The sequence below is a fragment of the Schistocerca americana genome, chromosome 5 (genome assembly GCF_021461395.2).
Source record: "Schistocerca americana isolate TAMUIC-IGC-003095 chromosome 5, iqSchAmer2.1, whole genome shotgun sequence".
NCBI classification, from domain to species: Eukaryota; Metazoa; Arthropoda; class Insecta; order Orthoptera; family Acrididae; genus Schistocerca; species Schistocerca americana.
In genome coordinates, this window is record NC_060123.1 from 215117789 (window position 1) to 215143512 (window position 25724).

Below are 25724 nucleotides of genomic sequence, written 5' to 3' on the forward strand. Positions count from 1 at the left end.
TAGCCTGATATTTCAAGAAACGACAATACATCCATTATAAGTCAGTTTTTTTTCATTTCATAGTTAGTGATTCGTCGAACAATCATAATTCTGGAATCAATATATATTATTCACACAACGAAGACCTGTGGACGAAGTCATACTCTGAAAAGAAGACAATGAGGCCAACTTCAATATGGTCAGCTAAATAAAAAGTTATATTTTAGTAAAGTGAACATGCTCTTTAGTGACTTTCCTTCATAATAATGACAAAAGAGAAGTCCACTTGTTGCAATGATGAGAAGAGCTAAAGGTGGAAAAGGCTTTGGAGAGAGTAGGAAGTGAAAGATAAATACTGTGTCAGCTTCAGTCAGAGATGATAGAAGGGACAGGACTGAAAAAGATGTTTTAAAGAGGAGAAGAAATGAAAAGTGAAATGAACAGTTCAATAAAGGTTAGCAGGAGAGCTTCTGTAAAGTTTGGAAGATAGGAGGCGAGGTACTGGCAGAAGTAAAGCTGTGAGTACCGAGCGTGAGTCGTGCTTCGGTAGCTCAGATGGTAGAGCACTTGCCCGCGAAAGGCAAAGGTCCCGAGTTCGAGTCTTGGTTGGACGCACAGTTTTAATCTGCCAGGAAGTTTCAGTTCAATAAAGAGTTGGGGGAAAGCAGAAAATAGGGGGAGTTAGTGGACTGAAGAGAATAAGTGATGGAATGTGCTATTGATGCAAGGGAGGGAGGAAGGTGTTACAGGAGGTTATTCCTTGAGGGTGGGCAGGATAGCAGGAGATGTTGGAGAATTAATTCTTATCTCTGGGGTACAGAGAAACAAGTACTGAAGGTACTGACTGGGAGGATTCAAATTGTCCATGTGATTTGGCACTGATTAATATTTTTTAAGTGAAGCTGTAAAGTATGCTCAGCAGCTGCACATTGGTTGTCACAGGGCAGACAGTTCTCTGTGTCCATTCGTGCACTCCGCTAGTTTAGTGGTGATCATTCTCCTATAGAAAACGAATGATAACACAGCATCTTTGGTCCCACATATTCTTCTATTTATGATTTTGTAAGATCTACCAGTAATGAAATGATCATATGGCATTGTGTGGTGCAGGTGGGGTAAGTACTAGTGGGTGGGTGCATCTCCAGCAGTGATATTTGCAAGTATAGGAACATTGGAGTAAAGATAATGGTCTGGTAATACCATTGTCATATGGTATGACACTGATGTTACAGAGATTAGGAGAGTGATGGAAGGTAATAATGGGTGATGTGGAATGTATATCAGGGACAGATGATCTAATTTCAGGGTGAGACTTGAGAAATACATAGCAGTGCCAGAGTAATATATCAAGACATCTTGAATGCTGCCATCCGCAGTGGCCGAACGGTTCTAGGCGCTTCAGCCTGGAACTGCGCGACTGCTGCAGTCGCAGGTTCGAATCCTGCCTCGGGCATGGATGTGTGTGATGTCCTTCGGTTAGTTAGGTTTAAGTAGTTCTAAGTTCTAGGGGACTGATGACCTCAGATGTTAAGTCCCATAGTGCTCAGAGCCATTTGAACTACTTTGAATCTTGAAGGCTGACAAAAGGATGTTGCGATGGTTTTTTAATTTTTTTATTATTATTTATGTATTTATTTCAAATTGGAGTTGTATTTGTAGGAAGATGAGAGGAGGAGACTGCCCGGAACATTTGTTCATGGACATGGTTTGTGAGGTATTTGCAGGAGAGGAAAGCCTGGATCTGATTGTTGGTATTTTTGCTGTAGAAAGTATATTTGCCACAGATGCCTAGGTTGTAGGGAAAGGAGCATTTGATGCTGCTTTGGCAGCTGCCATCTCATCCACATCAATTGCTCACATGATACTTTTTGTGTTAGCAGAAGAGCCAACACCGTGTTACGAGTGGAGACCGAAATGCACATGTTTTAGCTCACGCAGGCTGGCATGAGGAGGGAAGAACTATACTGACCTGAGGTCTGGAACATGACAAGGAATGAGAATTCAGAAAGCGGATGTAATTAGTTTGATACTTAACTTTAACCCATTAATGATGAACGTCACTCTTGACGGTACATGATTGACATATTATCTGTTCAGAATACATTTTTGAAGATATGAATTATAGTAACTGAATATGGCGCCTTGCTAGGTCGTAGCAAATGACGTAGCTGAAGGCTATGCTAAACTGTCGTCTCTGCAAATGAGAGCGTATGTAGACAGTGAACGATCGGTAGCAAATTCGGCTGTACAACTGCGGCGAGTGCTAGGGAGTCTCTCTAGACTAGACCTGCCGTGTGGCAGCGCTCGGTCTGCAATCACTGATAGTGGCGACACGCGGGTCCGACATATACTAACAGACCGCGGCCGATTTAAAGGCTATCACCTAGTAAGTGTGGTGTCTGGCGGTGACACCACAATACTAACAATTTTTAGTTCACACAATCGGTGAGGTCTCTAACTTCAAAGCTGATGTGCGTTTTGGACCTAACTTCAAAGCTGATGTGCGTTTTGGACCATCAGTTCCATTCTTTAGGTACTACCTATCCTGGTCCAATTTTTAGAATACAACAGCACTTAAAACTAGTTTTCGAGAAGCGTTTTAATTTTGATTGACATTGCTCTCTATGACATAAAGAAGTTGAGGGATTCATTCATCCTCATAAACATTTAACAAGAGCCATCAACAATGCTTCTTTATTTAATGCATGAAAAACATGATCATTACGTTGAACATGAGTGATGTTTTGTGTATTTTTAATTTACTTAACAACTCTGTTTACATTGCTTTTAGTATCCTGGCAAGATGAGTTGCAACTTTGACAAAGTCTGTGGTTGATATCTTTTATCCGCTAAAGCAGGCACCACTTTATTCTAGTTTGGTTACACAGATTTAAGATTTCTATACTTTTCAGATTTCCTGTAAAAATAATAATGAAGTTTTTATTAATATAGGTATAGAAATTAAATACAAAAAGAAATTTGAATAAACTGATAGTATTTTTACAGCTTAGTGGTAAATGTGAGTTGTTCATTTATGGACTTCTTGAAATTGTGAGCTGCAGAAGAATAGTAAAATTTAGTTTGCTGGCAAACTTCAAATATTGGTGCATCTCACAGAAAACATGAACTTTTGGTTGTACAGTACGTTATTGTGTATGGAAATCTGGTGGCTGATTGGAAGGCAACACTAGTAGTTGATTGATAGGAAATAGTGTTTTGGCAGTCCATTGCCTGTGCTACTCTAGTAAATGAAAGGTAGACAGTTCTCACTGGGGTCTGGTAGGCAGTAGCAAGTTGGCAAGTTGTACCCAGGGGTAGGGTTTTCCTGCAGTAAAGCATTAAGACTGTGTGGCAGTTCTCTTGTGATTGCTGTTTATGCTGTTAAACACAAGTCAAGTGAAGCTGCTGGCTGGTGAACACAATTGAGCAGCCGGGCTGGAGTTGCTGGCAGCCAGGCTGTAGATAACTTATATCCATTCTCCCTGGTCATGCTGGTAGGGCATTTGATTGTTTCAATAGTGTCTCTTGTTTATTGCTACTTTATCCACAGCTGTTGAGTAAGCACACGGGGTTCCAGAAAATTAATAGAACAGCCACATTCCTAGTGGTGTTCAGCTACAGTGACCTGTTATTCTGTCCCAGTCATATGTAGTGTTCATGCTCCAACATGTGAGTGCTAATGGGTCTCTCAGTTTCACTGACACAGACTTTCCTACTTTCACACTGAAGTGTGGAGGGTATCCATGGGATCCTTAGTGAGCCTCTACATATCTTGGATCTTGGAGCCACTTTGGAATATGAGTTTGATTTCTCTGTGATGCAGAACCTTTCCTCCATATCAGTGACTCCTCTGACATGAGGTAGGTGAGCAGCAGGAAGAGTTTCTTTTGTACCATTGTCTGTCAAGAGCCACTGTACAGCCATTCTCCTTCATAGCAATCTCTCTTCATATTTGTCCAATGACATCCCAGATACGTGACGTTAGTAGCCACCAGATGACTGAAATACAAACTATACAGTGAAAGACATTCATCAGTATCCAGCTGTTAACTGCCCAGAAGAAGACCAAAAAGAGTCAGTCAAAATGTCAGCGATTTATTTTATAAAGACACAGTCTAATACCCAAAATTATTTTATTCACAATAACACTGGCCGAGGAAGCATATGTACTTATAAGTTAAACTGTGCTTTGCAGAATAAACTTGTATCAACTGATTTTCATTCATATCAATTTTTATTCCATTTATGTTGTGTGCATACTGTAAAAGAAGACTTTATCCTGCTTATGAATATTTCATTTTCCAGAATGAAGATTGCTCTAATACGAAAGAAAATGATGGTGACAATAATTCTACACACTCAGAATCCCAAAAGCCTCAACAGCAGGAAAAGCCACAAGAAAATAAGTCCCCAGAAAATTCAACAGATGTCAGCAATAAGCAGGAATCAGAAAAGGGCAAGAAAGTCCAAAACATAACACCGTAAGTGCCAAAAAAATATTGTTATAATTTTAAATCATTTTCTTCTTGCATAATGTGGTTATTTTGTTTGTCTTGTTTCGTTAAAGATCCATAATGGTGCAGTTAATGTCATTGCTCGTAAGAGATATCATCATGCTATTTTTCAGCCCTGATCATCTGCATGTTCTATACCTTTTGTGTAGCATCAAAATAGTGTGGCACCCATTTGAAGCAATGTTATCTTCAGGGAAAAAATATTATTTATGTTTAGAACATTAATATGAAGAGAATTAATTCAGTCAAAGAATAAAAAGCAAGACAAAATGACCGAAAGTTACTGACGTTACTGATGAATGATAATCATTACACATTCTCAAATGTTCCTAGTTAAGAATTATGGTTAATGAAAATTTGGGCATAAATTTGTGCTTTGGGGCCAAGTTTGTCGCAATGAAGTAAAGCTACATACTTGGTTAATATTGCGGCTGCCATTCAGAATCGTGATAGTTGAGATGCTGAGTCACAGATAGGCACAACAAAAAGACTCTCACAATTACAGCTTTCGGCCGTAAAGGCCTTCATCAACAATACAAATAAACACACACACACACACACACACACAGACAAACGCAACTCACACACATGACTGCAGTCTCAGGCAACTGAAACCACACTGCGAGCAGCAGCACCATTGCACCTTCACAGCCTGTGTCATATGGCTCCTTCCCGTCAACACCAGCTTTTCTGAATTGCACAGGTGGGAACTTTCCCTGCAATACATCCTATGTTCCCGTAACCCTCCTGGTCTCAACCTTCATTAAGTTACTGTCCTCTCCCATCCAGCCTGTTCCATGTTCCCATTCCAGCACCACACGAGCCGTCATTCCAGCACCACATGGTCTTTTTATTTTTCTCCTTTTCCGCTACCCCTCCCCCCCACTGCCCACCATCTAAGCTGCAGCACTTCACTGTCTGCCATCCCCCCATACTATCCGTCCCCCTCCCCGCCCCAGTCTCCTCCTTACCTCCACCTAGTTGCCACTCCTATCTTGCAGTGGTGCTGCTGCTCGCATTGTGATTTCAGGTGCTTCAGACTGCAGTCATGTGTATGTGTGTGTGTGTGTGTGTGTGTCTGTCTGTTGTTTACAAAGGCCTTAATTGCTGAAAGCTTTAATTGTGAGTGTATTTTTGTTGTGCCTATCTGCAACTCTGTATCTCAATTGCTGAAATATTGTATGTAAAAATGAGATCATTAACATGTCTGGATAGCTGAAAACTTGTTTTATATCAGTGGTGCTGATGAAATCAAAGCTGGAGAGAACGTTAGAGTAAATGAAAACAGGAAAAATAATGGAAGATGGCTCAAAACCTGAAGAAACATAGAATTAATGAGAGAAATGGAAGTTGAATAAGTGTAGGAGGAATAATTGTGCTGTCCATGTGAAGGTATCACAAGAAAATTTTGTTTGGTTGGGTGGGTGTTCACACACAGGAATTAATATATGAAGCTATCTGGAAAATAAGTAACATAGAATGTTGCTGTTTCCTGCACCACTCATTCAGTGCCATCATCCCTACTGAAATCCTGACTGCTAAGGAACTTCCTCATATGAAAGATAAGATGAAACTCATTTGGTCCCAAATCAGGGCTGTAGAAATGATGATGTAGTTGTCCCCTTACGTTTCATGTCTGGCCCAGTTTTGTTATGCCAAGCACAGTGGCATTATTTGAAAATAGTAGTTAACTTTCTCCTTGTGTTATAAGCCATAATGATTGTGGTATAGATGGTGATAGAGTTGTTACTCCTGATGGTGATTTGCATTTACATCTCTAAACAACAAGGTTATTTTCACATCTTTACTCATCTCTTCTGGACACTACTAACACATCATTTACTATCTTTGGTATTGTAGCAGTACAATGGAGACAAGCTGTATAAATTGTACAATATGTTCAAATACATACATCAAAAAAAGTTTTGTATCACCTCAGTTCCAAGAGTTCTGGAACCTGTACAGAAAACTGGAATAGAGATCAACATAAACATCATTTTCACCCTTTTTATTGCTCATGAAAACCACACATCACATGTTTTACCATCATACAGCAAGACCTTCAGAGGTGGTGGCCCAGACTGCTGTACACACTGGTACCTCTAATACCCAGTAGCACGTCCTCTTGCATTGATGCATGCCCGTATTCGTTGTGGCATACTATCCACAAGTTCATCAAGGCACTGTTGATCCAGATTGTCCCACTCCTCAATGGCGATTCGGCATGCATCCCTCAGAGTGACTGGTCGGTCACATCGCCCATAAACAGCCCTTTTGAATCTATCCCAGGCATGTTCGATAGGTTCATGTCTGGAGAACATGCTAGCCCTGATAGTCAAGCCATGTTATCCTGAAGGAAGTCATTCACAAGATGTGCATGATGGGGGCACGAATTGTCATCCATGAATACAAATGCCTCACCAGTATGCTGCCAATATGGTTGCATCAGTTGGAGGATGGCATTCATGTATCGTACAGTCATTATGGCACCTTCCATGACCACCAGCGGCATATGTTGGCCCCACATAATGCCACCCCAAAACATCAGGGAACCTTCACCTTGCTGCATTCACTGGACAGTGTGTCTAAGGCGTTCAGCCTGATCGGGTTGCCTCCAAACACGTCTCCGACAATTGTCTGGTTGAAGGCATATGCGCCATTCATCTGTGAAGAGAATGTGATGCCAATCCTGAGAAGTCCATTTGGCATATTGTTGGGCCCATCTATCCACAGTGCATGGTGTCATTGTTGCAAAGATGGACTTCACCCTGGACATCAAGAGTGAAGTTGCGCATCATACAGCCTGTTGCATACTGTTTGAGTCGTAACACATCCTGTGGCTGCACGAAAAGCATTATTCAACAGGGGGACGTTGCTGTCAGGGTTCCTCCGAGCCATAATCTGTAGGTGGTGGTCATCCACTGCAGTAGTAGCCCTTGGGCGGCCTGATCATGTCATTGACAATTCGTATCTCTCTGTATCTCCTTCATGTCCGAACAACATCACTTTGGTTCACTCCAAGACGCCTGGACGCTTCCCTTGTTGGAAGCCCTTCCTGGCACGAAGTAACAATGCGGATGTGATTGAACCACAGTATTGACAATCTAGGCACGGTTGAACTACAGACAACATGAGCCGTGTACCTCCTTCCTGGTTGGAACAACTGGAACTGATTGGCTGTTGGACCCCCTCTGTCTAATAGGTGCTGCTCATGCATGGTTGTTTACATCTTTGGGTGGTTTGGTGACATCCCTGAACAGTCAAAGGGACTGTGTCTGTGATACAGTATCCACAGTCAACGTCTATCTTCAGGAATTCTGGGAATTGGGGTGATGCAAAACTTTTTTTGATGTGTGTATTAATAAAAGAAACACCTTTTGTGTTCTAAAAACTACAACTGGATTATTTAAAAGACATTTTGTCTATTATTAACAAATATACAGTTTGTGCAGTTTCTGTGTGAATGTACCTACCGACTAACTTGTTAAATTGTCTAGATACTAAATTCTCTTCAAGATGACAGTATGAACAGGATGAAAAGTGTATAAGAATAATGTAATGTAACATGATAACTTTTGTAGTTCAACAATCTAGAGTAGTGCAATGTGATATCAATTCAACAACTTGAGTGAAAGATCTGAAGAGCACTTTGGTGTGATTCTCAGGAAGTCTACTTCAAACTGCATATAACAGTTGCTTGAATGACATTCTTTCTTCTTTTCTTTCATGTGAAACTTCAGTCACAGAGCAAAAGAGAGGGAAGGGGGGATCCGGAGCTCTTGGCACATGGAAGGTTTGGAAGTGCTGGAACTCACTTGCACTCCCAGAACTGCTTTCCAACTCCAGCAGTATGATGAACTATACCAGAGCAACAAAGTATTAACAGGCAGTAATGGAACTGCCCTGGGCTTCAAATTTCTCATGATCATGCCCTATTCTTTACTAGCAACAATTTTTGAAAGGAAAGAATTTGCCTCATGCACTGTTTCTTTGAAGTATCAGTAATGTTTATCCATTTCTTTCCTTGGTTGTCAAGTCACAGAAAAAAATGTAATGCTGACATTTTTCTTTTAAAAAACGTGCACCATAATATTGTGGCCTATAGTTTCTTAGTTATGACCTCTTCCACTAACATTCAGTGATGTGATAGCAGCTAATGAGACAATTAGTGATTCCTTCTGTGTATCATGTAATGAACTGCGCAAACCTCACATCATCTTCATCCAGCTCTGCCGTCTTCACATCTTTTATATCATTTGCACAGTTTCATCAGACTGTAAGTACCCATAGCTGTTTTTATTTAGGCTACAGTTTGTATTTGATCTTTGCCCTCTGTTCAATTTCATACACCTTTACTATCCGTTTGCATAATCTCTCACACCACTGAGAAAGAGAGCATATATCAAATGGTTTGCTGATCTTACTCATTTTGTACAGGATCATAGAAAATGCTGTTTTAGTATTACACACTTCCCAAGAATTTTCATGAAACTAATGTTCACAGTTCTATGAACCTTCCACCATGAACCATATGGTGGCTTGTAGAGTATCTACATAGATGTAGATGTACAATACTATACAAGAGTAGCAACCACATCCAGCTAAGGCAGCAAACTAGAAGTCCTTCATGTTGCATTCAAGCCCCATGTATTACCCCCTTCCAGTCTTCCACCAAATGCTTATATCGTTATAGTGATTAATTTTTCTTAAGAAAGGAACAGGTATAATATGCAATTGTGATGAAATTAACATTTAGTTATTGACTCATTTCTGCAAGTATTGCAAACACAGTGTACATTTTTAAATAAGGGTAGGCCTACAATGCCATATAAATGTTTGGCTGTTGGACTCATTCTTCTTGTAACGTGCTATCCTCTATCAAAATCCTTCAAAACTCTATTCATTGGTTATTCTTCTGTGGCTACAATTAAATTCTCAGTAGAGTTATTCGCTGGTAAATAATCAAAATATGAAAAAAATTCCTTCCCATTATGTTCAGTTCAGAAATCTACATCTGGGAAATGAAGATTGTGTGGCAGCACTGCCAATGAGCCATTCTTGAATTTGCATAATCACGTTGTTTTGATTTCCACTTCCATCTGAGCAACAAGACTTCTGGCACTATTTGGAAGTGACTGCTTGCTGTTCCAAGTTCATTAAAGGTTTTTTGTGTTAAATCAGAAGAAGAAATATCCCACTTTATGCCTCAAAAAGATCTCAGTGATCTCATTTGTGATCTAAATTTGTTGAAGCAGCAAGCCGAGCTTTTAACTTTGTGTTTAAAAGTATGGAGTATTATTCATGATACAAAAGTAAGTGTTTATCATGCCATCATGCTACTTTTTCTGAATGTTTGTCCAAGAAAGATGACACGATTTTTTGTAAAGATGCAGAGTCTGTTATGGCTACTCTTGGCCAAGATTCAGTGTAAATGAGTGACACTTGATACGGATTCCAGTAGAATTAGTCTGAAACCAGTACTTTCCTAGTATTCCCATTTTCAAGCAGTTGCTTTGAAGGAGACAAATGGGAACTTTAAACTGTTGCATATATTCATCTCGTGGGGTAATTGCAATTCTTCTTGGGATTCAGCATTGGTACACAAACAACTAAGCCGCTTTGCATATGAGTGGGACAGCAGGAACAGAAGAAACGCTATTGTGGGGAAAATGACGTGCTCAGAATGAAATACTGATTGGATAGAAGAATTGTGGTGAGCATTTCTCTTGTTGACCCCAAAAATCTATATATACCTTCACTGCACATTACAGTGGCTTTCGTAAAAAACATTGTGAAAACCATAGACAAACTTCACATGGATTCATGTACTTTGAGAGAAGTTTTCAAGGATCAATGAAGCAAAAATAAAGGAATGAATATTTTTAGAATCACAAATTAGAAAATTAAGTCTGATGAAGATTTCTTTCATTTATTAAGTGATGTTGAAAAAAATAGCATTTCTGTCTGTGACAAGCGTCTGGAAGAATTTTTTTAGGGATCCTTGGGGCAGAGAAGTATCACAGTATTGTAGAAGAAGTACTGAGATCATACCACCTTCTGAAATACAACATGTCAATTAAACTATGTTTTTTAAATGATAATTTGGACTTCCTGGATAACCTTGACATAATTAATGATCAACATGGCGAAAGGTTCCAATGGGACATTTCACAAATGGAAAAGTGTTACAAAAGCAAATGGAATTCTGCAGTTTTGTTCAACTATGCTGGTACTTACAAAACAAAGTTCCTAAACCATAGTATTGCAAGGAATTTTGAAGGAAATACTTAAAGGTATGACTCTTTACTTTTTGTTACTCCCATCTTACTGTTTTTTGATTCCTTTTTGTACTAAAATTTTTGAAGTTAGCTGTTTGAAGTCTTGTTGTGAGAGCTTGTCATTTTGTCAGATACATACTATACATGGGCTGTTGTTAAAAAAAATATATTACATAGAAAGTGAGACCAATACATAAATTCTGAAATTAGGTCTGAATTTAGGGTCACATTATCTCTCAGAAACAGTGTTTATTTACTGGTGTTATTATTATTGTTGTTGTTTGTTTCTGAGGATTCACAATTCATTCTAACAGTACAAGTGTTTGGTGAAAGATTAAGGGGAAAAAATTAAGAGACTCGAACACAGTAGAGACAGACAGGTAGTATCTTGTGTCTCTTATGACGAAAACTTTGTTGTATCTTTCTTTCCTGTATCCTTGGTGTTTCCTCTTTTCTCTAATAAGGAAACTGCATGGAATTAGAGTTTGTAGATGGCAGATTCTGTTTCACATGTCTTAGCATACAGGTGGTCCAGGAGATAATGATGTTTTTTTTTTTTTTCCATAGTGCCCATTTTTTTCAGGTGACTACTTGAAATTGGGGTAAATTTATGACTGTTTGGCACATACTATATTTTTCCCATTTTTCATTCTTCCTCCTTTCTTTTTACAGTGATGAAGGCAATGTACGGAGGATGCATACAGCAGTTAAATTGAACGAAGTAATCGTCAACAGGTCTCATGATGCACAGCTCGTCATCCTTAATCTTCCAGGTCCACCAAGGGACACAAAAATAGAAAAAGAATCAAACTGTATCCTTTCTAAGTTTATAACTAATTTATTTGACCACCTCATAGTTTGTTTGTTTGTTTTCCAATCATTTGTCCCAAAATTATCATAATATTGTAGCTGTTTTGTGTATTCTATAGAGAAACAAGGAGGATGGTATATCATATGGACTGTATTTGTTGCAGAACTATATACTGGCAAAAATCATCCAAAATATACCCAGAGTTAACTCTGCCATATGTTTCCGAAAAATTTAATGAAAGAAAGACTGAATTAAATATCAAGTATCTTGTTTACTAATCAAAAATTTGAGCCTCAGTACAGCTGTTGCTATTAGGCACGTAGAAAATATTTGTGTAAACGGTATGGTAATATTTTAACTGTGGACGTGGATTACCACAGAGGACTACACTTCAGTCACAGAAATACTCTGCATATTTTCTTGTCATTTGCATCACATGCAGGGCTGCAAATTGCATGATGCTTTTTGAATGTTGTTTCTTTTCTTTTAAGTGGTATACTCCCAGAAGAGCAGTGTCCTAATTCAGAAACAGGTGTTGGTACTTTTCTTGGATGCTCAGCCTTTTGAGAACACTAACTGTGTTGTACTTAACAAGAGTTGTCTTTATTAGTGCTATTCTGTACAGCAGTTTCTTCAGAGAATGTATGAGTTCCACAATGGCATTTCCAACAATTGAAAACCAAATTATTTTCAACATTTTGTTGTTCATTTCCTGGTTAGAAGATAATATCACAAATGTTACTCTGTGTTATCTATTCCACATGTAGTGTTGTTGCAGTCAAGAAGTACTGAAATTTTCATCTTCTTCTTTCAACCATTCTCTATTTTTTCCATTCCAACATTACATACTGACACATGCCAAACTCATACTGCTGCCGACTGGTAACAAATCTGGTGATTTTTCATGGAGGTCTGCATCCCTTAGTGTACAACACCAGGTGTCATTGAAGAGTGTCGCGTTGCCAAGAGGTGTAGGCACACAACATGCCACTCGAGCCATTATGGTAGCAGATCTGCAGGACAACATTTTCAATTTATTGACGGCATCAAGGCAAGTGAGAAGTCGGCCTGAAGTTTTATAACATTTATTTGAAAACAGTTACAAAAAGTGCTCAAAATTATGCCATCCTGCTTGAATACATGCAGTGTATTGACGCTGGAGGTACCATTGCAGTCTTTCAAACACTGCTGGCAAAGTGGAAATTGCATCGTAATGTACCATAATGCATGCTATCAGGAATGTGCAGGCCATACCACCAGTCCACTGTGCCCTATCCAGTTGTCACAAAAGATTTCATGCAAGTGGATTCACACTGCATGTGCAAAGTGCACAGGTTCACCATCATGTTGATACTACATTTGCTGTAACATGATGAGTAGAACATGTTCCAACAACTCTAACAGAGTTTCTCATAAAAAGATTCAAGCTCTGGTGTATGCACTGTGTGTTGATGACCACGCCCATCAGGCCTGCACACCTGTAGCACAAAATAAATACACTACTGGCAAAGTGGAAATTGCATCGTAATCTACCATAATGCATGCTATCAGGAATGTGCAGGCCATACCATCAGTCCACTGTGCCCTATCCAGTTGTCACAAAAGATTTCATGCAAGTGGATTCACACTGCATGTGCAAAGTGCACAGGTTCACCATCATGTTGATACTACATTTGCTGTAACATGATGAGTAGAACATGTTCCAACAACTCTAACAGAGTTTCTCATAAAAAGATTAAGTTTATGTTTGTCAGGTGAACACGTAAGGACCAAGCAGATTATTGCCTACCAAGCTGGCCCAAATTTGACTGGGAAGCAATCGTGGTGATCATGAACAAATGTGCTGTGTGGATTTTCTCATGCCCTCATGTGTTGTTGATTGTGGCTGTGGAACGTACCCTCTGGTGTAAAGGATGTGTCATCTGTGAAAAGTATATGGTTTGGGAAGTGTGATCAAATGTCACACCTTTGCAGAAACTGTTGGGCATAATCCAATTCAATGTGGAAAATCGTCTGGATTAAGTGGACCTCCAGAAGGCGGTAGAGGTGCAAATCATTTTCATGCCACAACTGTCAAATAGTGGAATGATGTACACCCATTTTCCATGCAACACACCAGGAGCTTGTTGAGTGTTATTTTCAGAAATGCTAATGCCTTCTCTTCAAGCTCTGGTGTATGCACTGTGTGTTGATGACCACGCCCATCAGGCCTGCACACCTGTAGCACAAAATAAATACACTGGGTTTTGAAGTAGACCTTGAATGCATATGTGCCATTACAAGAATGTGCCAGTGGAAAACATTTGTCAGTTGAATCTGTCTCTTGTAGGAACCTGTGGATGACAGTAAATAGACAGTAAATATATGTGGATGTGGCACTCAACAGTTCAAAAACTGCTGAATGTACAAACATTGGGCAGCCTGAGCACTTCCATCCCCCACCCTGTAAGCACAGTGCATCCGAATAGCACACCATTTCTTGCCTGCTCCACACAGAAGCAAACACAGAATGTCCCCGTTTGATGACAGACTGATGCAGGATGAATCAGACTCCGCACTGTGCACAGGTACTGCCCTCGATGCAACATGTATCAAACAGGCATTTGCACAACCAAAAGCAACACATTCACATCCCAGTAAAAAGGAGAAAACCCACAGTGTTGTCCTGCTTGGAATATCTGCAATTATACTGACTTCAGTGTTTGCAAGTAAAGGTTGTAAAACTTCAACCCTATGTCCCTTTCACCTTGATGTCTTTACTTTACAGAATCAAACAGCACAGAAAGAATGGGAAAAAACTTAAGAGACAAGTCTATGGATTCAGGGTTATTAATTATTCTGTAAGATGGATAAAATCTCTCGTCTGAGGATCTAAACAGCCATGTGAAGCAAAGGAGGAAAAGCAGAGAGGCAAGAAGCTAAAAGGAGCTTCTGAGGAAGACTGCTCATAAAAAGTTAGGCGTATCAAAGGAACATAGATTGAAGACACGGACAAGAGTTAAGTTGTGGAGTGCACCTGAAGATATTTTTAAGTTGTTTCAGCAAATTAACTGATGGGGCAGCTATTGAGATCTTGTTGAACGATTAAATGATACATGTACAATATTGAAACAAGGCAGGTGGTTGTAAGAGTTGATGATGCTCACCACTGTTAAGTGTGTGTTCATTTTCAGAAATCTGAACAAAATGTTTTTGGAAGATGCCTGTCATGTAACTTTGCAGATTTTAAATGAAATGGATTGAAGAACATTTCATTGAGAGAATTCAAAGGATATAGCTTGATGTGGATTTCTGCTTCATATAAAGATGAGCAACAGGACTAACTATTATCATTAAATAAAATTCAATCCATTAACATGGAGAATATAAAAATCACAAGCACAGAATTAAGTAGTTGTTCTGGGTAGAAAAGGAATCTATGCACCCTAAGGGAGTACACTGCTGACCATTAATATTACAACACCAAGCTGGAGCATGTAAGAAATGTCAAGTTGGTGTAAAATGTACAACATTCTTCAATATGCAGATGATTAGCATTTCAGTAGAGTCACACCAAATAGGTAAAAATAATGCCATGTGCAAGGAAAGACTATGATGTGACTTTCTCATTCAGAAGTCTCATTGCATTGCAGTGTGAGTGGATTGTGTTATGCTTAGTGTCCTACAAAACTTGCATTTACCATAAGTATGAATAATGATGAGAATTCTGAATCGAAACGTTAAAACACGAAGTTACCTAATAAGTGCTGTTTCATAAGAAATTGTATCTACATGAACTATTTCACCAGAGACAATCTGAAGTAAATTTGTTTTCTGCATATAAATATCTAAAATGAAACCAGTTTTCAGTTACTAGTACTGCACATCATCTGGTGAAGTGCAATTTGGAAAAATAATGTGCATAATAACATATGAGGTGCACAAACGCAATGACATATCAGTGTTCTCGATGCTTTGTTGCTATGCCAGTTGGGCAGTTGAATAGTCTGTATAAGGTAAATGCAACATAAGACTCATATGTGGTACTGAACATCCAGCAACAAAGAAACACAAATGTTTTTCTACTACCTAAAGCTTTAAAAGTGAGTATAATGTGCACGGTTTAAAGTATCAGTTTTAGGTGGTGTGTGTTCCGAACTGTAGTTACATCAAATACTGGTAGAGGCTGTGCTTGAACTACCTCATCATTTATGAAACTGCCAACCTCAGTAAGAAATTGTGCGATAGCTATTACCAAATGCTTTGTGTTGAGTATTGATCGTTGTTTTAATTTATTATTTTGAAATGACTGAAGAGATAAATCCTTCTGTCATGGAGTTAGATTCTGACCCTCGGTCCCGATTTCAAGTCTTGGTCCGGCACACAGTTTTAATCTGCCAGGAAGTTTCATATCAGCGCACACTCCACCGCAGAGTGAAAATCTCATTCTGGAAACATCCCCCAGGCTGTGGCTAAGCCATGTCTCCGCAATATCCTTTCTTTCAGGAGTGCTAGTTCTGCGAGGTTCGCAGGAGAGCTGTGAAGTTTGGAAGGCAGGAGACGAGATACTGGCAGAAGTAAAGCTGTGAGGACGGGGCTTGAGTCGTGCTTGGGTAGCTCAGATGGTAGAGCACTTGCCCGCGAAAGGCAAACGTCCCGAGTTCGAGTCTCGGTCCAGCACACAGCTTTAATTTGCCAGGAAGTTTCATATCAGCACACACTCCACTGCAGAGTGAAAATCTCATAATGGGCTCATTGCTCAGGAATAATGTACATTTTTTATGTATCTCCGTTGTTATACAGTTGGCAAGTATTTTTATATCTTAGCACATTAGCATTCTACAGTTTGGAGTATGGAATCATGTAAGTATGTTAGAAAATTTAAAAAAGGAAACAGGTAGGATGAATTTATAATGGGGATTAGCGCAATTCAGTGGCAGGGGGAAAAGGAGTTCTGGTCAGGTTAGTAAAGGGTTATCAACACAAAAACAAATAAAGGTAATGTAAGTGTAGGCTCAATAATGACTAAGACAATAGGAAGTTGGTTAAGCTTCTCTGAACAGCGTAATGGACACATTATAGTAGCCAAGATAGACATGAATCCAACACACACTACAGTAGTAGAAGTTCATATGCCAGCTAGCACCACAGAGGTTGAAAGACTGTTTAGTGACATAAAGTAAATTATTGAGATAATTAAGGTGGACAAAAATTTATTTGTGATGAGTCTCTGGAATTCAGTAGTAGGAAACGGAAGAGAAGGAAAAATAGTATGAGAACATGGACTGGGCTAAAGGAATGAAAGCAGAAGCCATGTGGTTGGGTTTTGCACAGAGCATAATTTAATCATAACTAACATTTGGTTTAAGAATCATGAAAGAAATTTGTAGACATGGAAAAGACTGTGATGGTGAAATGTTGTAGACTGATTATATAACAGCATGACAGAGATTTAGAAACTAGATTTTAAAGTGTAACACATTCCTAGGGCAGGTGTGAACTCTGACAATAGTGTGTTGTTTATGAAATTAAGGTTAAAAATAGAAGAAATTGCAAAAGGTAGGAAATTAAGGAGGTGAAGTTATGGAGAGTTTCAGAGAGAGCATTAGGCAACAATTGAATGAAACAGGAAAGGAATGCAATAGGAGTCGAACAGTTAGCTTTGAGAGAACAAATAGAAAAGAAGCAAGGCTTAGCAGAAATCCCTTTATAAAACAGGAGATACTGAAGTTAATTGATGAAATGAGCAAATATAAAAAATGTATCAGGGGAAGAGGAAACAGAAATATAACAAATGACATTGACTGAAAGCGCAAAATGACTAAGCAATGATGACTAGAGAACAAAAGCAAGGCTGCAGCAGCAAGGATAACTAGGGAAAAGATAGATGTTGCCTATAGGAAAATTAAAGAGACCTTTAGAGAACAGAAAAGCACCTGTATGAGCATCAAGAGCTCAGATGGCAGTACTAAGCAAAGAATGTAAAGCTGAAAAGTAACATGAATGTATTGAGATATATGTTCTTCCAGGTTGTTGTTACCATTTTATGCACAATATTTTGATGATCAAACCAGCCGTCTTCTTCGGGTGCTGCAAGTTTTGCTGTTATTTGTACTTGCTGCCTGAATTTCAACTAATACTCAGTTGCACCAAAAAACCAGAGAGAATACATACGATTTCTATATAACGGAAACAAACCTGAGAACAATTTATAGAAAACGAATATGAAGTACATGAAGATGAGATGGGATTTGTGATACAGTGACAAGAATTTTGCAGAGTTCTGAAAGGCATAAGTTTAAAGAATGTCCTGGGAATAGATGATATTCTCCCTGCATTATTGAGCTCCTTTGAAGAACCAGCCAGGACAAAATTACTCCTTCTGGTGTTCAATACCCTCAGTATCCAGGAAGACTGTAATAATTCCATTTTCAAAGAAGGCAGGCGCTGACACATGAGAGTACTACTGAATTATCAGTTTAATAGATCATGGTTGCAAAATATTGACACAAATTATTTACAGAAGAATGGGGAAACTTGTAAAAGCCTACAAAGGGGAAGATCAGTCTTAATTTCCAGAAAATGTAGGAACACATGAGGCAATATTGACCCTACAATATAGCCAGAAACATACATTGAAGAAAGCTAACCTGGAATTCATTTGTACATTTAGAAAAGGCTTTTGGTATTACTGACTGGATAACATTGTTTAAATATTTGAAGATACCAAGGATAAAATACAGAGAATGAAAAAGTTATGTACATTTGTGCCGTAACTAGGCCGTAGTTAAGAGTTGAAGGACATGAAAGGGAAGTCATAGTCGGAAAAGGAGTGAGACGGGTTTTTTTCCTATCCCCAATATTATTCAGTCTATATTTTGAGCAAGTGAAGGAAACCGAGGAGAAATTTGCAACAGGAATTAAAGTTCAGGGCGAAAAAGTGAAAACTTTGACGTTTGCTGGTTACTTTGTAACTGTGAGAGACAGCATAGCATTAGGAACAGCTGTTGAGGAGAATGGGATAATGTCTGAAACAAAGATTATAAGATGAACATCAACAAAAGTAAAACAGTGGTAATAGAATGTAGCCAAATGAAATCAGGCGATACTGAGGAAATTAGATTAGGAGATGATCGCAAAAATTAGTCAATCAGTTTTTCTATTTGGACAGCAAAATTACTGATAATAGTGACAGAGAAGATATTAAATGTAGACATCAATAGCAAGAAGAGCATAACTGAAAGAAAAGGAATTTCCTAACATCAGATATAAATTTTAGTGTTAGCAAGTCTTTTCTGAAGGTTTTTGTTTGGAGTGTGTATCCTTTCGTGAAAGAGAAATGCGGATGATAAGCGATTCAGACATGAAGACAGTAGAAGCATTTGTAATGTGGTGCTATAGAAGAATGCTGAAAATTAGTGGGTTAGATCAAAGAAGAGGTACTGAATCAAGTTGAGGAGAAAATAAATTTATGGCACAACTTAAATAACCAAACAAAGGGATTGAGTGATACAACACATCCTGGGGCGTCAAGGAATTGTCAATTTGGCAATGAAAGGAAGTGTGGAGGTAAAAATTCAAGAGGAAGACCAAGGCTCAAATATTGTAAGCAGCTTCAAATGAAGGTTGGCTGCAATAGTTATACAGATGTGGAGAGGTTTGCTCAGGATGGACTAACAGGGAGAACTGCATCAAAGCAGTCTTAAGACTGAAGACCACAACAACAACAACACCAGCAGCAGCAGCATATTGTCCTCAATTTTTTATTGTTATAGGTAATGTGTGTGTTCCATTTCAGGTTTTCCTGCATCTGTATTCCTTGTAGAGTCTAGAGATTTATGGTGGGCATTACTGGAAGTTTGTTTCATATGGTATGAGGATGCTATGTGATGGTTGTCTCTGTGTTAACAACAAGATTGTTTTTCTCTTGGTTGCGTTCAAATACGTCATACTGAATCATATTTTTGGCCATATAAATGTAATGTGAATTCATGGTAATGCAGCGTGAAGTCTTAACCTGTCGAAGGACTGGTTGTCTGTTTTGTTATTGCCGACACTCTTGCTAGTTTTTTCTGATATCTACAGCATCACTCTACACATGGAAATCTTGACTCTAATTCTCATCATATATAGAGCTGTAAAAATATTATACCACTGCCTGGCCATCTGCCTAGTTTTTTTTTTTTTTTTTTTTTTTTTTTTTTTTTTTTTTTTTTTTTTTTTTTTTTTTTTTTAGGTAATCTTTTCTGGCTGCAGTACTTTTCAGGAGTTGCTTAACTTCTTACTGAAATCCCTCTTACAGAGTGCTAGACTTCTGTGGCAAAGAGCCTTTGTGCCACACAAAATTTATGTCATCCCTTCATTACTAAGAACAGTTAACTGCTCATACTCATTGATTCATTCTCACGTCATGCTCTGTAAATTCTAACTTCAAGGGGAGCCTTCAGTGATATGGAATGAATCAAGTTATCCTTTAACTGGATAAAGGAATGACTGGATTTACACAGAGTTTGCATTCCTGGGTACAAATATTCTGATAAATTGCGGAAGGAATAGGTAATGAAGTATTCTTTTGTGTTTCAATATTTTGGAATTTTCAGTTTCCTGCCTCATGCCCAACTACAACCTGTTTCAGACTTTTTCACTAGAGCATAAAACTCTATTCTGGACCCTAGGGAAGGATGCATAGTTCACCATATTTTATGGACTATAAGACACACCTTAATTTTTAAGCAATTTTCTTAAAAATAGAAAAAAAACCATTTTCACCATTTTTATTATTAGATTGCTGCCAGTGAGAGCGTTACTTATGCTGCACTTCTTGAAAGATTTAACACACTACCTACAGCTCATGTAGATTTGCATGTTTCCATGTCCAACTGTTATGGACGGATCACATAAATGTAAGTTTTTCATTCTGCGCAAATTTTCTGAGACTCGTTGCTCATGCCAGTGACTATTTTAATTCAACAAAAGCTTCGATCTGAAGTGGAGAGTTCAGTGCTGTGAATATGAACTTATTTTTATCTTTCGTTTTACTGCCAGTGATCAGTACCATGAAATAATCAGTACTGTAGCTGTTGCCTTGTGCAGTATGGCACAAAAATAGTTGAATAGAAAGCAAAATTCTTGCTGAACTGTTAGAAGACAATAGTTCTGATATTCCAAGGGATTCAGACAATGTTACTGATAGTAGTAATGGAAGTGAAGAAGAAAACAACATGGCTATAATCAACCAAAAGTGAGATAATTGTGAATGATTTAGATGATGAAGTTTTGGCAGTCAAAGTTGTCTGAAGAAGGACAATACCATTATTTTAGAAACATTTAGAGGAATTCCAGATGTACAAATACTTCCCAGTGAGATCAACAGCATTATAAGCACTGTGGAATTATTTCTAGGGGATGAGTTGTTCGATCTAATATCGACACAATCAAACTTGTTTTTCGAACAACACAAAAACCATTATAAAGAAACTCCCAAGTCTTCCAAATTTGTGTATATCACTGCTGTTGAACTGAAAAAATTTCTGGGCATAAGTACCTTGTTGCAGAAAATAAAAAAAAAAAAAGATTATTTAAAGCACTATTGGTCAACAGATCCTCTAATAGAGATACCGATTTTTGGCAGGCTGATGAGCAGAAATCGATTTGAGCAGATATGGAAATGGTGGCATTTCAATGACAATTATTTACAGAACAGTCAGGAAAACAGAGTCTGTAAAACTGAACCTGTACTGAAGTACCTCATAGATAAATTTCAGGCCATATACCAACCTGAACAGGAGCTTTCTCTTGATGAAGCAGTGATACCATGGAGAGGGTGGCTCCATTTCTGGGCATATAATCCTAAAAATCTTATCACATTTGGTTTGCTTGTTCGTATGGTTTGTGAAAATGTAAGTGGATATATCTCCTATCTAGAAATATACACTGGCAAAGGAAAAAATCTTCAACACACTCTTCTCTCTGTACTTTCACCTCACCTTGGCATGTGTTGCCGCATTTATCAAGCCAATTATTGCAACAGTACAACTATTGCCAAGAGTTTGTGGTACAGCACGAATCTATAGAGGTCTCCCTCAGTGTTGATAAACAGAAGCCAAACCTCTAAAGAAAGGAGACACTGTATTTTGAAGACAAGGTGACATTTTGCTACTGGTATGGAAAGATAAATTGGAGGTGAGAATGGTAACAACAGTTCGTGGTTTTCTCCACAGTTGAAACGGGGAGGAGGGGTTACAGAAACTGAAATGAACTGTGATGTACAATACGTTTATGAAAGGCAAGGATAGAGCTGATCAGTATCTCTTGTATTTTGGGATAATGTGGAAAACCAATAAATGGACAATGAAAGTAGTTTTGTTTAGGTTGTGCTTTGTTTAATGCATACAAAGTGTATAGAAACCTAAATCCAGATATACAAACAAACAAAAAATGTAACTTTCCTACAAGAAGTTGCAAGAGCCAGGACAAGTGATCAACAAGGTGACACAGTGACTGTGGAGGAAACTGAAGGTATCCATCCTACAGGACAAGCACCTGCCAAGGATTTATCTGATCGATTGTCAGGGAACATTAAAGAACATACTATTTGGACTATTGTGGGAAGTGGAAATACCAGCTCAACCTTGCAGAGTTTGCACAGCACATCATAAAAGAAGTGAAACAAGATACTATTGCCAGTTTTGTGAAGTATTGTTACATAAAGGTGTGTGTTTCCAAAGGCATCACACCATTCAAGAACATTAGAACATCACAGAAACATGTCTGCTAAGTTTCATTAGCATCAGACACCAATAAGTGCAGCTACATTCAAATAAGGAAGGCATGCACATTTTGCACATGTCTTACGAAAATCGCAAGGAACAGCAATAACCACGGCGCGGCATCAATGATCTTTCCAAAACACGTTATTTTTTACTGGGTTCATTTCTTAAAGTGCTGGGAGTTCTACACCTGTGTACAAAACCTGTACTATTCAAATGATTAATAAGTTTTGCGGTTCTGAGGGAAAGTATACTGTCACTTAACATGGAGAAATTGTATTTTCACCCCGAAAAAGGCTATTTTTAACAAGTAGATCCAGGAAAAATCTAGGAATTTATTTTCCTTGTCCATGTATACACACTGTAATGTCACACAAAATGACTATTTACTCCTATTATTTTGCACATACGAGAACAGTATTCAGTTTGTAAGTGAGTACAAAGTGAAAGCTTTAACAACAAACATTGAAAATGTAAATAGCATTTTGCAGTAAGAAAAGCATGATAGAAATAGGACAGAACCAGGTGTACCATCGAAAGTGGTAATTTATATGCTACTAACAAGCATCCAACAATAAGTAGTTGAAGTGCTGAAATTATATTGTAATCATTTGCATTCAGTTGAAGACAAGTGTTGAAAATGATATTATGAAGAGACTGGAATCTGCCATTGATAATGGGCACTTTTGTTTGTAAATTAGAATCTGTTCCCCCCAAATTCTATAGTAAAAATGGTGCTTGCTACTACATAAACAGGTTGGTGGACAATTGACAAGTAAGCAAAAGCATTTTCATTTTATTCAATCACTGCTTGTAGCAGATGATGAACAGCATACAGCACTTAGGAGATTAGCATGTAAGAGGATATGTCATTTACAGCATGTGTACCAAAGCAAAGCTTTTTTTCCACATTTGGACAGTTACTATAAACGTGGCATGTTTCTAATTGAAACACTCATAAAAACCTATTGTAGTAATTGTCAGCATCCCACAGAAAATTATGTTTTGTCATACACACAAATTAATATAGAGGTGCAACACACTTCATGCCATCGAAATCCATCAATACACCATGAACATTTGAAATCTCATCAGATACAAATTTGGTTAGACTGTGCATCTATCTGTTGCCTTTAACATTTCTGCCTACTGTGGCAGTTCATATTTAACTTGTTTACTTATTTATTATCCATATCCTACTTTCTTTCTGCTACCTGTTTCATCTTCTCTCTCTTGAGGTTTAGTCTACTGTCTTTAGATTTCAGTTGGTTTTCACCCTTTCAGGTTGTGCCTATCTCAGGCTGGAGCTCTAAATGACTTTCTCTAGATAACAGAATTTGAATATACAATATTGGTGTTTCTGTCTCCGATGTACCTACTTCATCCTATCATAAGAGTCTAAATTAGTGGCAGTGAAGATACTTGACCTGTTCAGCAAAGCAATGTTGACAGTGTTCACTGTGAGTTGTGGTAACAATGGTATCCAGTGTTTCAGCAACTGGTTTAGAGTGGTCAGTGAGGGAGTACTGGGCAGAAACTGTGTCCATAACAATGTGTAAAAAAATTACACCAAATCCTGATGTCAGCACACTGATGAAATATGCAATAAATTCAGAAAAACAGTGTTCGTAATCACGAAAGATAGCGAAATAATAACTGTAAAAATAAATTTGTGCCACATATTTGTAGCTGAATTAATTGTACAAGGCAATGTGTGATGTACATAACCTGTGACCTTTGACCTGCAGGTAACTACTCAAAATTTTCAGTAAATGTAGCCAAGCGAGTTGTCATTATTTCACATTCATTAGCTTCATCAGCTTGTATTGTCGCATCATATTGCATAGGTCAAACCTGTGATACTGAAAATAGTAACCAAACCCTGCAAGGTACATTGAATGTTTCAATTTCGGTTATCAATTTACATTATCTCTTTCCTTCTCTTTCATTTTAACCTAAAAAATCCTGCCATTAATTGTGACAAAATGATACATTGACAACCTGTGTGCTGTAGAGAAAATCTGTCATGACTGGTGCTGCCTCTGGTTTAGACATCAGTGCATCCTTTCTGTTTTAATAATTGGTGAGTATACACATATAATCATCCTAAATTTTAACTATTTAATAAGTTTGCAAAAACAGAGTATTATTTTATGCAGTAATTTCCAGTTTTGACATGAGCCACGTGCAATATGATATTGAATGTTTTGTCCTTAATGTAAACAACAGATATGGAATTCTTAGAAGTCCTAACAGAAGGTCTTGAAAGAGTTCTGATGGTGCGTGGTGGTGGAAGAGAGGTCATAACAATCTACTCGTGAAGGGCACATGGCAGCAGTAGCAACACCTGTCAGACTTTAACACCAACATATTTACTTGAACACAATCACAGGTACAACAAGTGTAAGCTGATATTTCTGAAACCATTCAGATCAAGAAGGAAAGAAGATAGAAGAAAAAAATGTTTTGCATATCATTTAATGCTGGTTATACCCCAGAGTGATTTAAAAATGTATTTCACTCCATTAATTCTCTTAGTCCTTAAGTTTACATCTACCAAAGAAGTTTTGTCTTTTGCTAGAGTTTAAATACGAAGTTGTTCAACACTGTTTCATGTAAACCTTAACTGTACTGGGTTCCTTTAGGTCTGTGTTGCAATGGCATTGAATCAGTACCATTAGAGTTAGAAGATCTCTTGTAACCTGATAAGTATTCACACTGTTATCAAAATCCCAGATAATTACTGTTGGAGAAGGGGAGCACAATTAAATATGAGCTGCACTGCTGCTCCAAGTTTAAACATTAGGTACCTGAAAGATAAGGATCAATGACCAGCGAACAGATCACATAGTTTTTGCTATCATTTTATTATATCACAGATCCCTTCATCTTCACGATTAATTGATGTTACTGAGAGACATAGATGAGACTCCCCTTATCCAGTCACTATCAGTAAGGGCAGTTGTGTAAACACAATTTTTAAGCATTATGTTAATTATGCCTTACGTTAATTACTCTTGTTAAAGTTTCTCTTTTACACATCAGAGTGGGACTGACATAAAGCAAGAAAAATAACTGAAATTGAAGAGGCATTACCAGCCAAAGGAAGTTATCTATTTGCTCGTGTTGTAGCATTTCTACATACCAGTAACAATATCAGGAAAAACATATTTTTACCTGTACATTTTCCAGGGAAAAAAAATTCACATTTATTGTAGTACCTGTAAACTGTCAAATTATGTCATAGTCTCACCTTCCCAACAATTTTATGTCTTGTGCTCAAGAAAAAAAAGAAAATACGTCACAGGCCTGTTCTTCACATAGCTCTTTCATAAACAGAATGCTTATGCCATATGTCAGTCAAGAGAAACTTAATTCTGTTACGTTCCTTAGA

General features: G+C 38.1%; 1 protein-coding gene across 1 annotated transcript in view; it reads left to right on the forward strand.

Annotated features, from left to right (window-relative positions):
• The window catches only part of LOC124616271 (solute carrier family 12 member 6), a 255635-nt gene extending 230903 nt beyond the window's left edge, over positions 1–24732 (forward strand). Inside the window, exons 19-21 of the mRNA XM_047144575.1 lie at positions 4285–4460; positions 11444–11583; positions 24560–24732. Coding sequence (XP_047000531.1) covers positions 4285–4460; positions 11444–11583; positions 24560–24651 — 408 coding nt within the window. The 3' untranslated portion in view covers positions 24652–24732. The remainder of the gene's footprint in view (positions 1–4284; positions 4461–11443; positions 11584–24559) is intronic.
• Positions 24733–25724: the final 992 nt, after the last annotated feature.